Genomic DNA, 14,665 nt, shown 5'->3' on the forward strand with positions numbered 1-14,665 from the left:
ACACTTCTCTCTCCTTTTTCTCCCAAAGGAGCTGTTGGTACTTCCTCCTTTTCTTTAGGGAATAGGCTCATATTTCTACTTTTTTGCTCCTGTCCCTACCGCAATCATTCATTCAACCCCCACTCTGTTTTCAGGCACGAGCTAAATGCACTTAATATCAGAGGCTGCATAAATCTCCTTTTATACTCTGCCAGCCCTGGTTTTCAAAGGACTGTGACCAAGGATGGTTTATTTTCCTGGCAGCCCCAGGCTTGATCTGCAGATGTGAGCGTGAGCCCAGTATCTTCAAGAGCTGATAAACCTTCCCTTGGAAACTAGGGTCCTTGTATCAGTGGCCTAAATTTGGAAGTATTTCCCTTTCTCAGCAAACCCTTGCTCTAATTAATGGAGTGAAGTATATACCCGGGCTATCTTTCTAGGTACCATTCTAACTTTTAAATATCCATGACCCATTCTGATCTCAGGATAGCATAGAGGATTTCCTGCCTCCCTCCGTTTTGCAATAATGGCTCAAATAGGTCCAGCTATAGTAAGCGTGGCAAGGGAAGGTGACAAGAAAGTATGCAGATGTAGAACAGTTTTGAACATGCTCTAAAAGCAATAATGCCAAATCCCAGCTTTCATTTTCTGTCGTATGCCAGGCAGCCATTGATTCTCTCTACTGTGAGAGAGTTCAGAAATGAGTCATAAGTGGGGCGCCTGGGTGGCTCAGTTGGTTAAGTGTCTGATTCTTGATTTTGGCTCAGGTCGTGATGTCAGGGTTGTGAGACTGAGCCCTGTGTTGGGCTTCGTGCTGGGTGTGGAGCCTGCTTAAGATTCTCTCTCTCCCTCTAGCCAACCCCCCTCTCTAGGGGAAAAAAAAAGTCGTAAGCATGTCTCCGGGCCGAGAGGATTTTCAAAGATCATATAGTCCTTTGAAGCGAAACTCCATTATATGTTTCACGTAGACTACCTTCATTTTCTGGGCTGGACCCCAGAAGGTGAAGGATAATAGAAAGAGACCGGTGGAGTCCAAGCTGCAGCTGCTGAGGACAGGGGTCGACAGGAGCCTAATTCATTTCGTTCTCATCTAACACCTACCTTAGCCAGTAGTTACAGTGTGTGAAATATTTGATTTAAATAATTATGACTACTATTTTCTTACAGTGAAATTTCAAGTTACCTACTGTCTATGGAATGCCTGACATTAACTGTTCTTCCCCCCCCATTCCCATCTTTATTTATCTGTTTGTTTTTACCTATCAGATTGGTACAGACGTTTTTCTTTTTTAAAAATTTTAATTTCAATATAATCAACATACAGTTTTATATTAATTTCATGTATACAATATAGTCTTCAACAGTTCTCTACATTACTCAGTGTTCCTCATGATGAGTGTATTCTTAATCCCCTTCCCCTAGCTCACCTATCCCCCACCCACCTTCCCTCTGGTAACCATCTCTCTATAGTTAAGTCTGTTTTTCAGTTTATCTCTTTTCTTCTTTGTTCGTTGTTTGTTTGTTTGTTTGTTTGTTTCTTAAATTCCACATATGAGTGAGATCATACAGTATTTGTCTTTTTCCAACTGACTTATTTCAGTTGGCATTATACTCTCTAGATCCATCCATGTTGTTGCAAATGGCAAGATTTCATTCTTTTTTATAGCCCAGTAATATTCCTATATGTATATATATATCACCTCTTCTCTATCCATTCATCTATTGATGGACACATGTGATGCTTCCGTAGTTCAGCTATTGTAGATAATGCTGCAATAAACATAAGGGTGCATATATCTCTTTGCATTCTTTGGGTGAATTACCCAGTAATGCAATTACTGAATCACAGGGTAGTTCTATTTTTAAAGTTTTGAGGAACCTCCATACTCTTTTCTGCAGTGGCTGCACCAGTTTGCATTCCCAACAACAGTGCACAAGGGTTCCTTTTTCTCTCCACCTTTTTTTCCCTTTAATTTTATTTATTTATTTATTTATTTATTTATTTATTTATTTATTTATTTTTACTATGTTCAGTTAGCCAGCATACAGTACATCATTAGATCATTAGTTTTTGATGCAGTGTTCAACGATTCATTATTTCTCCCCATCCTTGCCAACACTTGTCGTTTTTTTTGTGTTTTTGAATTTAGCCATTCTGACAGGTGTGCAGTAATATTTTGTTGTGGTTTTGATTTGCATTTCCCTGATGCTGAGTGACGTTGAGCATCTTTTCATGGGTCTGTTGGCCATCTGGATGTCTTCTTTGGAAAAATGTCTATTCATGTCTTCTGCCCATTTTTTAATTGGTTTATGGTTTTTTGGTGTTAAAATATGGAATGCTTCACAAATTAGCATGTCATCCTTGTGCAGGGGCCATGCTAATCTTCTTTCTATCGTTCCAATTTTAGTATATGTGTTGCTGCAGCGACCACCTCTCTCCATCTTACAACAAACCCAAAACGACAGTAACAACAACAAAATCTCCTTGACCCCATAGTCATGGGACATCTACCCTCCCACCTTCCCTTCACAGCCAAGGCACTTGAAAGAACTGCCTTCACTTTAGTGACCCTCGCATCCTACTCACTCAGACTTCTACTGAGATGGCTGTTGTCAACGTCACCCAAGGACCATTGTGGCCAAATCCAGTGTCTCCACCTTGCTCTTTATATTCTTGTTTATAATAATAAAGTATCTATTTTTTTTAATTTTGTTTTGTGAAACAATTTAAAAATGACTTCATTTTTTAAAGAGCCATTTCAGGTTCCCAGCAAAACTGAGGGGAAGTAGAAATTTCCCGTGTACCTGCTGGACCCACTCATGCATAGCTTCTCCCATCAGCACTGTCTCCTACCAGACTGGTACATTTGTTGCAGTTGATGAACCTACATGGACACATTAGCATCCAAAGTCTGTCGTTTACATTAGGGTTCACTTTTGGTGTTGTATATCTTATGCGTCTGGACAAATGCATAATGACATGAATACACATAATAGCATCACACAGAGTAGTTTCACTGCCCCCAAATCCTCCGTGCTCTGCCCACGTGTCCCTCCCCCTTCTCTTGGTAACCGCTGGTCTTTTTACCGTCTCTACCATTTTGCATTTTCCTTTGTCATATACTTGGAATCATACAGTATGTAATCATTTCAGACTGCCTCTTTTAATTAGCAATACTCATTTAATGTTCCCCCATGTCTTTTCATAGCTCAAAGGTTTGTGTCTTTTTGGGGCTGAAGAATATTCCATTGTCTGCATGGGCCACAATTCATTTATCTATTCACCTGCTGAAGGATATCTTTGGCAGTTATGAATAAAGGTACTATAAACTTTTATGTGCAGGTTTTGTATGGACAGAAGTATTGTTTTGTTGAGTAATGAGTGAAACAGACACTTTTTTTTTTTTACAATATATTAAGTAAAATACACACTAGTAATACAGATACCATGATCCCAATATAGGTGACATAGCATGTGGATGTATATTTGCCTTAAAAGGCCATATTTTAAGATGTTAGGCACTGATTTTTTTCTGGAATTATACAGGTAATTTTTTTTATCTTCCAAATTTTGCTACAATAATCTTCCACATTTTCTACGTCAAGCAAGTTAGTCTTTTTATCATGAGAATAACTCCCACCAATAAATGGCTTGATAGTCGTCACCCAGAATTACCAAAAAAAAAAAAAAAAAAGGATGATCTACATGGATAATCTGCTGGATTTTTAGTAGCAGAAGGCTTTCTTCAAATGAGCTCCTACCCAGAATTCAATATATAAAAAAGAAAAGTGGCCTTTTGACAGAGGGCCTCAGTCTGCTGTAAACTTAGGTGTCCCTGAGGGAACCCTAGGGCATGATGGACAGTTTTAGACCGTGTCTTAGAACCTTCCTCATCTGCCTCACTTGCTTTAAAACTGAGATGCNTCTTCAAATGAGCTCCTACCCAGAATTCAATGCATAAAAAAGAAAAGTGGCCTTTTGACAGAGGGCCTCAGTCTGCTGTAAACTTACGTGTCCCTGAGGGAACCCTAGAGCATGATGGACAGTTTTAGACCGTGTCTTAGAACCTTCCTCATCTGCCTCACTTGCTTTAAAACTGAGATGCTTTGTATTAAGCCAGTGCTTTTTGCTTTAGGATGGAGCTTGGAGTCTGTACTAGTGAAGTGTCCGAGAAAGCCTATGTACTCTCCCCAGCAGGAAACTCTGGGGACAGGTGTAGCGACACAAAATCTCTTTGTTTGAGCATGTGTGTTTTCTTCACGACTCTGCCTTACACATTCTAATTACCATTTAATTCATTCCTCTGAGTGCCAGCTGAGAGCCCACTTTCTGTCCCCACAGCTTTCAGTCCCTGTTGCACAGCGGTTACCATGGTAATAGATTCACTCAACCATCACCGGAGTACCTGCTTGGCCGTTTTGTGTTCTCTGTTTTGCTCGACTCTACACCTTAGCGAGTTATTTCCTGATGTGTTCTGGCTTTCATCAAAGGCGTCTTCATTCTAAGAAAAAAGTACAGATTGCAAAAATACAATTTCAGAACCAAAAACCCAAACATTCTTTCAAGAAATGGGACCTAGAAGACTTTTGAGGGAGGGGGCAGCAAAGATGAGGTGTTCAGATGCATCAGCTAAATCAAGAAAGAACCAGTGAATCTTGGGCTCGTAAAGAAGCGGATGATTTCTGTTTTGCTCTGCTCTGAGAGAAGGAATGGTGTGGTCCAACTTGAGAAAAAGAGAGGGGTGGACCGGGTGCCCCCATCTAAGTCATGTGACTTCATAAATAAGCAGAGCTGAGGCCAGGGTGTGTCACATAACACAGGCTTCCAATGTATAAAATAAAGCAAAATGTAGACCAGATAGTTTTCTTCTTAGATGTTGGACTTTTGAGATGCTAAAATGTGTTTTGTTTAGTTTAAAGCAATCTCTGGTAGTAATGAGAATAAGAAAAATGCCTTCTTTTGTCAGGCTGTTGTGATTTTACTTTAAGGAAGGGAGTAAGCTGTGTTCTTGGAGGAATGTCCTCACCCCTGAGCTGCTGTTTCCAGATGTGACAGACACCTGGTTCATTTCTCTTTCACTTTTTTTGAGGGGGGTCCAATCTTTCTCCCATCTCATCCCAACTTGCCTTCCTCCGGTACTTCATTCCAAGTAAGGCAACAAGATAGATAAACTGTGCCAGGTAGGTCCCTATAGCTTTTCAGGAAACGTCCTCTGCTAGGCCTGTCGGCCTTATCTTTGAAAGAAGAACAAGTGTATGACTTTGATTTTAACTTTAGATCTCTGGCTGTCCCCAAGGAGCTATAAAAGAATGACAGTTCTGACTTGGGTTCATTTTCCATCGATTGAAACACAAGAGTATGTAGAGCATGAATAAAATCTGACTTCTAGCACATGCGTGATTTAGGCATGAAAGCCTTGTTGCCATACCTGCCCTTTTGGTTATGGCTGTATATCTTACTTTAGAACAGTCCCCCGCACATAAGAGACACTAACAATTCTTTGTTGAATGAGTGAACCACAGTGATTTTAATATTGCATTTACTGGTGTAGCCATGTGGCACATCTGAGCATTTGGTAACAAATACAGTAGGGGGCGCTGTTTACAGTAGGGAAAGATGACAAAGTGTTGCTAATTGCAGAAGTTGGTTGGTAGGCATTTAAGGACTCATTTTATGATTGTCACTTTGATGGATGCTGGAAATTTCCTTAATGAAAAGTTAAAAATAAAACTCAGCATGAATTAGTGGAAATACAAGACAGGTAAATGAGGGTGCCGGTCTTCAGGGTCCCTAATTACATGTGTGATGCTGGGTAGGTCACATCTTCTCAGCCTCAGTCTACCCACAGTTTTGATTGAGTGTTCTCGTGATCTTTTCCAGAATCCTGACATTTTCTGGTTCCAGGAGGAGCAGCCCTAGCTTCTTGGTAATTCCTGCTAATTCTTGATTATTCCTGCCACCTGGTGGCAGAATCTGAAACTTATGGAGCGCAAGGATGGGGCCTGCCTTTTTCCAGTTCATGCAAGAGGAAGGGATGTGTGTGTGTGTGTGTGTTTGGGGTGGGGTAGAGTAGGTGTTAAGTGGTGACAAGGGCACCTCTGGACGTATTTTGTAACACGTAGTCGGATTGTTTTACCCCTGGTAGAGTGTACGCCTTGGCTTTTTAACATTTTCAGGAAGAACAATGTCTCCCATTGGAGGATTTCCAACAGGAATAATGGGGGTGTTGTGGGTGTTGTTGGTGCTGGAAAAATAACCCTTGAGACATTTTTTGGCTTTGTTTTATCGCTTCTTTTCAAATTGGAGTCCTAGGGCCTAAATGGGTGGTCCATAATTACTTCTTAGCTCGTTGTTAATTTACATCTACTTAACAATTCAGATTAAGTAGCTACATTAGTACAGATGACTGTACATACCTTAGGACAATGAACTACAACCAATATTGTGTTCTATATGCAAGCTTGTCACTCCACTGAGTGGGTGACAACATTGCGGTGTTGTGCATGAGTATTTCTAAGTAGCCACTTAATTGCTCTAGTTAGCGTTATTTGCTGGTATGCTCAATTCTGGCTTGAGATCCTCCAAAGGGCAGATCCTTGAGCCTGGAGTCCCTTGTGTCTGGGCTTCGATCCTGCACTTTCCATGCTGCTCGAGCAGCCCCAGATCTCCAATGGGTGTTGCAGGGAGTACAGGTGGACAGAGGTTTTCTTTCTTTCTTTCTTTCTTTCTTTCTTTCTTTCTTTCTTTCTTTCTTTCTTTTCTTTTTCTTTCTTTCTTTTTTTATTTGACAGAGAGAGACAGCCAGCGAGAGAGGGAACACAAGCAGGGGGAGTGGGAGAGGAAGAAGCAGGCTTCTAGCAGAGGAACCTGATGTGGGGTTCGATCCCAGGACTCCGGGATCACACCCTGAGCAGAAGGCAGATGCTTAACGACTGCACCACCCAGGCGCCCCTAGAGGTTTTCTTTTTTAAAAAATTATTAATTTATTCCTTTTAGTCAGTTTCTAAGCCATATGACTTCTAAAACATAAGAAATTACTGAGACCATTTCCCCATCTATGTGCGGTGTTTCCCTTCTATAGAATTATAGCTGAACATATAGCCACCCTGAAAAGAGGCTGCATTTCCATCTATACCTAGATTCTGGCCAATCGAAACATACATAGATGTGGTGCCTTGAGTGGAGCAGCTCGGGAATGTTCTTTAAGGGATGGCTGGCAGGTGCATCTTGTCCCTTTCATTTTTCCCTGCGTCCTTCTGCCTTGTATGTGGATGGTTCCAGCCAGGCCATGAATGCGAGGGTCCCATCCTGGTGAGTTGCAGGGCACTTGGGTCTCTGCAAACCTTGAGTGGTGCTTCCACTCCTGTTCTATGCTACTCATATCCTACCTTTTGTCTGCAGGAAATAAGCTTCTTCCTTGTTACTTTAGGTTTTTGCTTTTCTCTGCACCTGCATTGATATAATACGTAGTAGGTACAAGATGCATAAACTCCTTAAAGTCCCGTGATCTTCATTTTGACAGGTGAAGAAACTAAGGTAGAGATGAGCAGATTGTATGACTCAGGTTATACAACCAGAAGAGTCGAGATAGGATCTGAACTCACTGTACAACCCAAACTGTATCACGCCTTAGAGTTTGGACCTTGGGCCAGGACCCTTTGGCCTCAGGAATATCTAAAAAGATAGTGGTACACCTACAGATTAAATTCCCCTTCCATCAGGAAGACCTGATTTGAACTCCAGATATGAAAAGACCAATCAGAATGGCTGGAATCAAAAAGACAAGACATAATAAGTGTTTGCAAGGATGTGGAAAAAAGGGACCCTTGTGCACTGTTGGTGGGAATGCAAATTGGTATAGCCATTCTGGAAGACAGTATAGAAGTTCCTCAAAAAATTAAAAACAGAACTATCGTAAGATCCATCAATTCCACTTCTGGATATTTATCTGAAGGAAACAAAAACTCAAAAAGATATATGTAGCCCTATGTTTATTGCAGCATTATTTACAATAGCCAAGACGTGGAAGCAGTCCAAACGTCCATCAGTAGATGAATAGATAAAGAAGATGGGGTCTATATCTATAGCGAATGGAATATCACACAGCCATAAAAAAGATGAGTCCGTGCCACTTAGGACAACATGGATGGACCCAGAGGGTATTATGCTAGTGAAGTAAGTCAGGCAAAGACAGACAAATACTGTATGATTTCATTTATATGTGGAATCAAAAAACCCCCAAATAAATAAATTAACAAAAAGCAGCATCAGACCCATAAATACAGAGAACAAACTGCTAGTTGCCAGAGGGGAGAGGGCAGGGGATGGATGAAATGGGTGAAGGGGACAGGGAGACACAGGCTTCTAGTTATGGAATGAGTAAGTCACAGGCATAAGAGGTACAGCATAGGGTCAATGGTACTGCAATAGCACTGTATGGCAACAGATGGTAGCTATACTTGTGAGCACGGCATGATATAGAAACGTGCAGAATCTCTATGTCGTACACCTGGAACTAGTGTGACATTGTGTATCATTGTGTTACATTGTGTACACTCAAAAAAACAACGACAACAACAACACAACACCAGATAGAAATGGCAGAGGTGTTGGAAGATTCCTGAAATGCTTGTGGCCACTTTTCAACTTTAGACTTTGGTGGTCATTTCTCAAACAGGATAGTGGAACTCCCACCCTACAGACTGGTTTTAAGTAGATACTCTCCTTTATTAGTAGGAGTGGGCACCCCTGCATTTGTGGACAAGTCTCGTCTCCATGATTAGTCTGGCGCTTTCTATTGCAAGCGTGTCTGCTCCGCTTACTTGATCTCCCTCCCCTCCCACGGTGGCCCTGATTGCATCATGTGGCTTCTATTTTTCAGTTTTTGTGATTGGGGCGTCTATGCTGCAGTCTGTTTCACTGTGCCGGGGAGCCATTCTTCTTTACAGAAACTGCTCTGGCCTGGTGTGTTTTGACTGTATGACTGGCCTTGCCAAGGGGACATTGATGGGCTTGAGCCAGGGGCGAGAACAGACACCTTCAGCCCTGGAGAGACTTTCATCCTGATAGGTGATGTTGCTTTATGACAGATGGGAATGGCCCATCAGGCGAATACGATGTCAATAAGGACTCTGAGGAGTTGCTATGGAGATCTTTACCCGGTTCTAGAGCTTGACACTTCACAGCAAGTTTTGTGAAGTGTTTGCTAATCTATATTGGCTGGAAGGCTTTATATCACCAAAACAGATTTAGATTGGCGATCAGAGTTGCTTGTTTTATTATGTGTGTATGTGTCTGTCTGTCTATGTAGTATGTATGTATGTATGTATGTATCTCCACATTTCTGTACATCTTTAAAGCAATCTTCCTAGAAGCAGTCAGTGGGATGAATTCTGGGGAGTGATGCGTGGAAAATTGCTATGGATGTCCAAGTCCTAAGGCCTGTGGCAAAAATGGGAATATGATGTCTTTTGGAAAACTTGGAACTGTGTAAATCTGTATAAATCTATATTCTACCCCTAGACTCTAAGCTGAGAAGCCAGATTCTCTGTCCCCTGTTCTTTNTTCGATCCCAGGACTCCGGGATCACACCCTGAGCAGAAGGCAGATGCTTAACGACTGCACCACCCAGGCGCCCCTAGAGGTTTTCTTTTTTAAAAAATTATTAATTTATTCCTTTTAGCCAGTTTCTAAGCCATATGACTTCTAAAACATAAGAAATTACTGAGACCATTTCCCCATCTATGTGCGGTGTTTCCCTTCTATAGAATTATAGCTGAACATATAGCCACCCTGAAAAGAGGCTGCATTTCCATCTATACCTAGATTCTGGCCAATCGAAACATACATAGATGTGGTGCCTTGAGTGGAGCAGCTCGGGAATGTTCTTTAAGGGATGGCTGGCAGGTGCATCTTGTCCCTTTCATTTTTCCCTGCGTCCTTCTGCCTTGTATGTGGATGGTTCCAGCCAGGCCATGAATGCGAGGGTCCCATCCTGGTGAGTTGCAGGGCACTTGGGTCTCTGCAAACCTTGAGTGGTGCTTCCACTCCTGTTCTATGCTACTCATATCCTACCTTTTGTCTGCAGGAAATAAGCTTCTTCCTTGTTACTTTAGGTTTTTGCTTTTCTCTGCACCTGCATTGATATAATACGTAGTAGGTACAAGATGCATAAACTCCTTAAAGTCCCGTGATCTTCATTTTGACAGGTGAAGAAACTAAGGTAGAGATGAGCAGATTGTATGACTCAGGTTATACAACCAGAAGAGTCGAGATAGGATCTGAACTCACTGTACAACCCAAACTGTATCACGCCTTAGAGTTTGGACCTTGGGCCAGGACACTTTGGCCTCAGGAATATCTAAAAAGATAGTGGTACACCTACAGATTAAATTCCCCTTCCATCAGGAAGACCTGATTTGAACTCCAGATATGAAAAGACCAATCAGAATGGCTGGAATCAAAAAGACAAGACATAATAAGTGTTTGCAAGGATGTGGAAAAAAGGGACCCTTGTGTACTGTTGGTGGGAATGCAAATTGGTATAGCCATTCTGGAAGACAGTATAGAAGTTCCTCAAAAAATTAAAAACAGAACTATCGTAAGATCCATCAATTCCACTTCTGGATATTTATCTGAAGGAAACAAAAACTCAAAAAGATATATGTAGCCCTATGTTTATTGCAGCATTATTTACAATAGCCAAGACGTGGAAGCAGTCCAAACGTCCATCAGTAGATGAATAGATAAAGAAGATGGGGTCTATATCTATAGCGAATGGAATATCACACAGCCATAAAAAAGATGAGTCCGTGCCACTTAGGACAACATGGATGGACCCAGAGGGTATTATGCTAGTGAAGTAAGTCAGGCAAAGACAGACAAATACTGTATGATTTCATTTATATGTGGAATCAAAAAACCCCCAAATAAATAAATTAACAAAAAGCAGCATCAGACCCATAAATACAGAGAACAAACTGCTAGTTGCCAGAGGGGAGAGGGCGGGGGATGGATGAAATGGGTGAAGGGGACAGGGAGACACAGGCTTCTAGTTATGGAATGAGTAAGTCACAGGCATAAGAGGTACAGCATAGGGTCAATGGTACTGCAATAGCACTGTATGGCAACAGATGGTAGCTATACTTGTGAGCACGGCATGATATAGAAACGTGCAGAATCTCTATGTCGTACACCTGGAACTAGTGTGACATTGTGTATCATTGTGTTACATTGTGTACACTCAAAAAAACAACGACAACAACAACACAACACCAGATAGAAATGGCAGAGGTGTTGGAAGATTCCTGAAATGCTTGTGGCCACTTTTCAACTTTAGACTTTGGTGGTCATTTCTCAAACAGGATAGTGGAACTCCCACCCTACAGACTGGTTTTAAGTAGATACTCTCCTTTATTAGTAGGAGTGGGCACCCCTGCATTTGTGGACAAGTCTCGTCTCCATGATTAGTCTGGCGCTTTCTATTGCAAGCGTGTCTGCTCCGCTTACTTGATCTCCCTCCCCTCCCACGGTGGCCCTGATTGCATCATGTGGCTTCTATTTTTCAGTTTTTGTGATTGGGGCGTCTATGCTGCAGTCTGTTTCACTGTGCCGGGGAGCCATTCTTCTTTACAGAAACTGCTCTGGCCTGGTGTGTTTTGACTGTATGACTGGCCTTGCCAAGGGGACATTGATGGGCTTGAGCCAGGGGCGAGAACAGACACCTTCAGCNGTAAGATCCATCAATTCCACTTCTGGATATTTATCTGAAGGAAACAAAAACTCAAAAAGATATATGTAGCCCTATGTTTATTGCAGCATTATTTACAATAGCCAAGACGTGGAAGCAGTCCAAACGTCCATCAGTAGATGAATAGATAAAGAAGATGGGGTCTATATCTATAGCGAATGGAATATCACACAGCCATAAAAAAGATGAGTCCGTGCCACTTAGGACAACATGGATGGACCCAGAGGGTATTATGCTAGTGAAGTAAGTCAGGCAAAGACAGACAAATACTGTATGATTTCATTTATATGTGGAATCAAAAAACCCCCAAATAAATAAATTAACAAAAAGCAGCATCAGACCCATAAATACAGAGAACAAACTGCTAGTTGCCAGAGGGGAGAGGGCGGGGGATGGATGAAATGGGTGAAGGGGACAGGGAGACACAGGCTTCTAGTTATGGAATGAGTAAGTCACAGGCATAAGAGGTACAGCATAGGGTCAATGGTACTGCAATAGCACTGTATGGCAACAGATGGTAGCTATACTTGTGAGCACGGCATGATATAGAAACGTGCAGAATCTCTATGTCGTACACCTGGAACTAGTGTGACATTGTGTATCATTGTGTTACATTGTGTACACTCAAAAAAACAACGACAACAACAACACAACACCAGATAGAAATGGCAGAGGTGTTGGAAGATTCCTGAAATGCTTGTGGCCACTTTTCAACTTTAGACTTTGGTGGTCATTTCTCAAACAGGATAGTGGAACTCCCACCCTACAGACTGGTTTTAAGTAGATACTCTCCTTTATTAGCAGGAGTGGGCACCCCTGCATTTGTGGACAAGTCTCGTCTCCATGATTAGTCTGGCGCTTTCTATTGCAAGCGTGTCTGCTCCGCTTACTTGATCTCCCTCCCCTCCCACGGTGGCCCTGATTGCATCATGTGGCTTCTATTTTTCAGTTTTTGTGATTGGGGCGTCTATGCTGCAGGCTGTTTCACTGTGCCGGGGAGCCATTCTTCTTTACAGAAACTGCTCTGGCCTGGTGTGTTTTGACTGTATGACTGGCCTTGCCAAGGGGACATTGATGGGCTTGAGCCAGGGGCGAGAACAGACACCTTCAGCCCTGGAGAGACTTTCATCCTGATAGGTGATGTTGCTTTATGACAGATGGGAATGGCCCATCAGGCGAATACGATGTCAATAAGGACTCTGAGGAGTTGCTATGGAGATCTTTACCCGGTTCTAGAGCTTGACACTTCACAGCGAGTTTTGTGAAGTGTTTGCTAATCTATATTGGCTGGAAGGCTTTTTATCACCAAAACAGATTTAGATTGGCGATCAGAGTTGCTTGTTTTATTATGTGTGTATGTGTCTGTCTGTCTATGTAGTATGTATGTATGTATGTATGTATCTCCACATTTCTGTACATCTTTAAAGCAATCTTCCTAGAAGCAGTCAGTGGGATGAATTCTGGGGAGTGATGCCTGGAAAATTGCTATGGATGTCCAAGTCCTAAGGCCTGTGGCAAAAATGGGAATATGATGTCTTTTGGAAAACTTGGAACTGTGTAAATCTGTATAAATCTATATTCTACCCCTAGACTCTAAGCTGAGAAGCCAGATTCTCTGTCCCCTGTTCTTTGCTGAATGCCATGTGCATAACACAATGGCAGGCACGGAAGTGCTTGGAAACTGTTTTGCAAAGGAAATATATTCCTGGGGGCTTGGGCTTTTTCTAGTGCAGGTAAAATAGTGTCTTTACAACTGAGGAGAGACAAAATGGTACAGGACTGCTTTCTCTACCTCTCCAAGAAGGTTACTATATGTTCTAATACTCTATGGCTTAGATGCCTAAATGAAGGTGTCAGAAATACACCTCCATTTTTTTTTTTTAAGCTTCAAGTGATCGATTTAAGCTTTCTGTGTCCATTTCTATGGACATGGCATGGGACAAGATTGGAGCAGCTATTTCAAAGAGTGACTTAAAATTCCAAAAAGCAACATAAATAGATCAAAGGAAGTGGCTCACCATAAATCTTAGGATGACTGCTTTCAGGAATATTGACAAATTATCTATATTAATTGGTGCTGCATTGTGATAAAAGGCTGGGTCCCATCGTCATTTCTGGGTTCACATCCAAGCTTAGTTTCTTGAGGGTGTATTCACCACTGTATTGGAGTGTAGCATTCATTACCTACCTAGTGCCACATATAGTAATTGACTTTTGTCAGTTGACTTTTATATTAATTTTATGGTTGAGTTTGCTACTTACTTGCTGGCTTTCAGGCATTTATAGTCACTTTGTTCTCTATGGTTGGAATTTGGCATAGAAAAGTCAACATCTGTTTGGTGAATCTGATCTCTTTGCATTTTGGGGGAACATATCTCCCCCTTTATTTATTTATTTAGTACGTTTAAAAATCTACAGATGTCAACCATTTTAAGGCCATTCTGTCTATAAGGTTTCCTCTAAATTGCATGGGCTTTGCTTTGGAAGGATTGCGTTTTCAAAGGCGGTATCCCAGAAGCCTTTGCTCTTTGCCTATTGCATGTGACCTTCTTGGCTTAGGAGGCCTTCTGCCTCAAGTCTCAGGTTTACAGAATCCTTAATGTAGTTCATGGGCTCTAGTTAGATAGCTCCTCCCTGAGATGGTCCCTTTTTTCTTGTGGGTCTGTGTGGGATTATGGACTGGCTTAAGGAGCAGCAGTACAGTGAGTGGGAACCATCTGGTCAGCCTGGCACAATTCTCTTGTCACCTCTGAATGCTCTGAAGGGAGCTTTGAATTGGGTGTGAGGAGGCAGGACTACAGAGCACTGATAACATTCTCCTCTTGTGATCTTTGTGAGCCAGGGGCAAATGGAATCCCTAAGTATAGGAACGTAAGGAAAGGCACAGTTCTATATCCAGTGAGAAAAATCAGAGGAAGGTTTATAATGATCAGATT

At 41.8% G+C, this 14,665-nt stretch overlaps 1 protein-coding gene and 1 non-coding gene across 2 annotated transcripts in view; both read right to left on the reverse strand.

Moving 5' to 3' along the window:
• SLC28A3 (solute carrier family 28 member 3) overlaps positions 1-14,665 on the reverse strand; it is a 51,561-nt gene that overhangs the window by 24,914 nt on the left and 11,982 nt on the right. Inside the window, exon 2 of the mRNA XM_019794984.2 lies at positions 4,386-4,481. Coding sequence (XP_019650543.1) covers positions 4,386-4,481 — 96 coding nt within the window. The remainder of the gene's footprint in view (positions 1-4,385; positions 4,482-14,665) is intronic.
• On the reverse strand, positions 2,305-2,411 carry LOC117797032. Its single transcript, XR_004621845.1, has one exon. It is a non-coding gene; the product is annotated as a U6 spliceosomal RNA (small nuclear RNA).

This window comes from Ailuropoda melanoleuca, chromosome 17, assembly GCF_002007445.2.
Source record: "Ailuropoda melanoleuca isolate Jingjing chromosome 17, ASM200744v2, whole genome shotgun sequence".
Taxonomy (NCBI): Eukaryota; Metazoa; Chordata; class Mammalia; order Carnivora; family Ursidae; genus Ailuropoda; species Ailuropoda melanoleuca.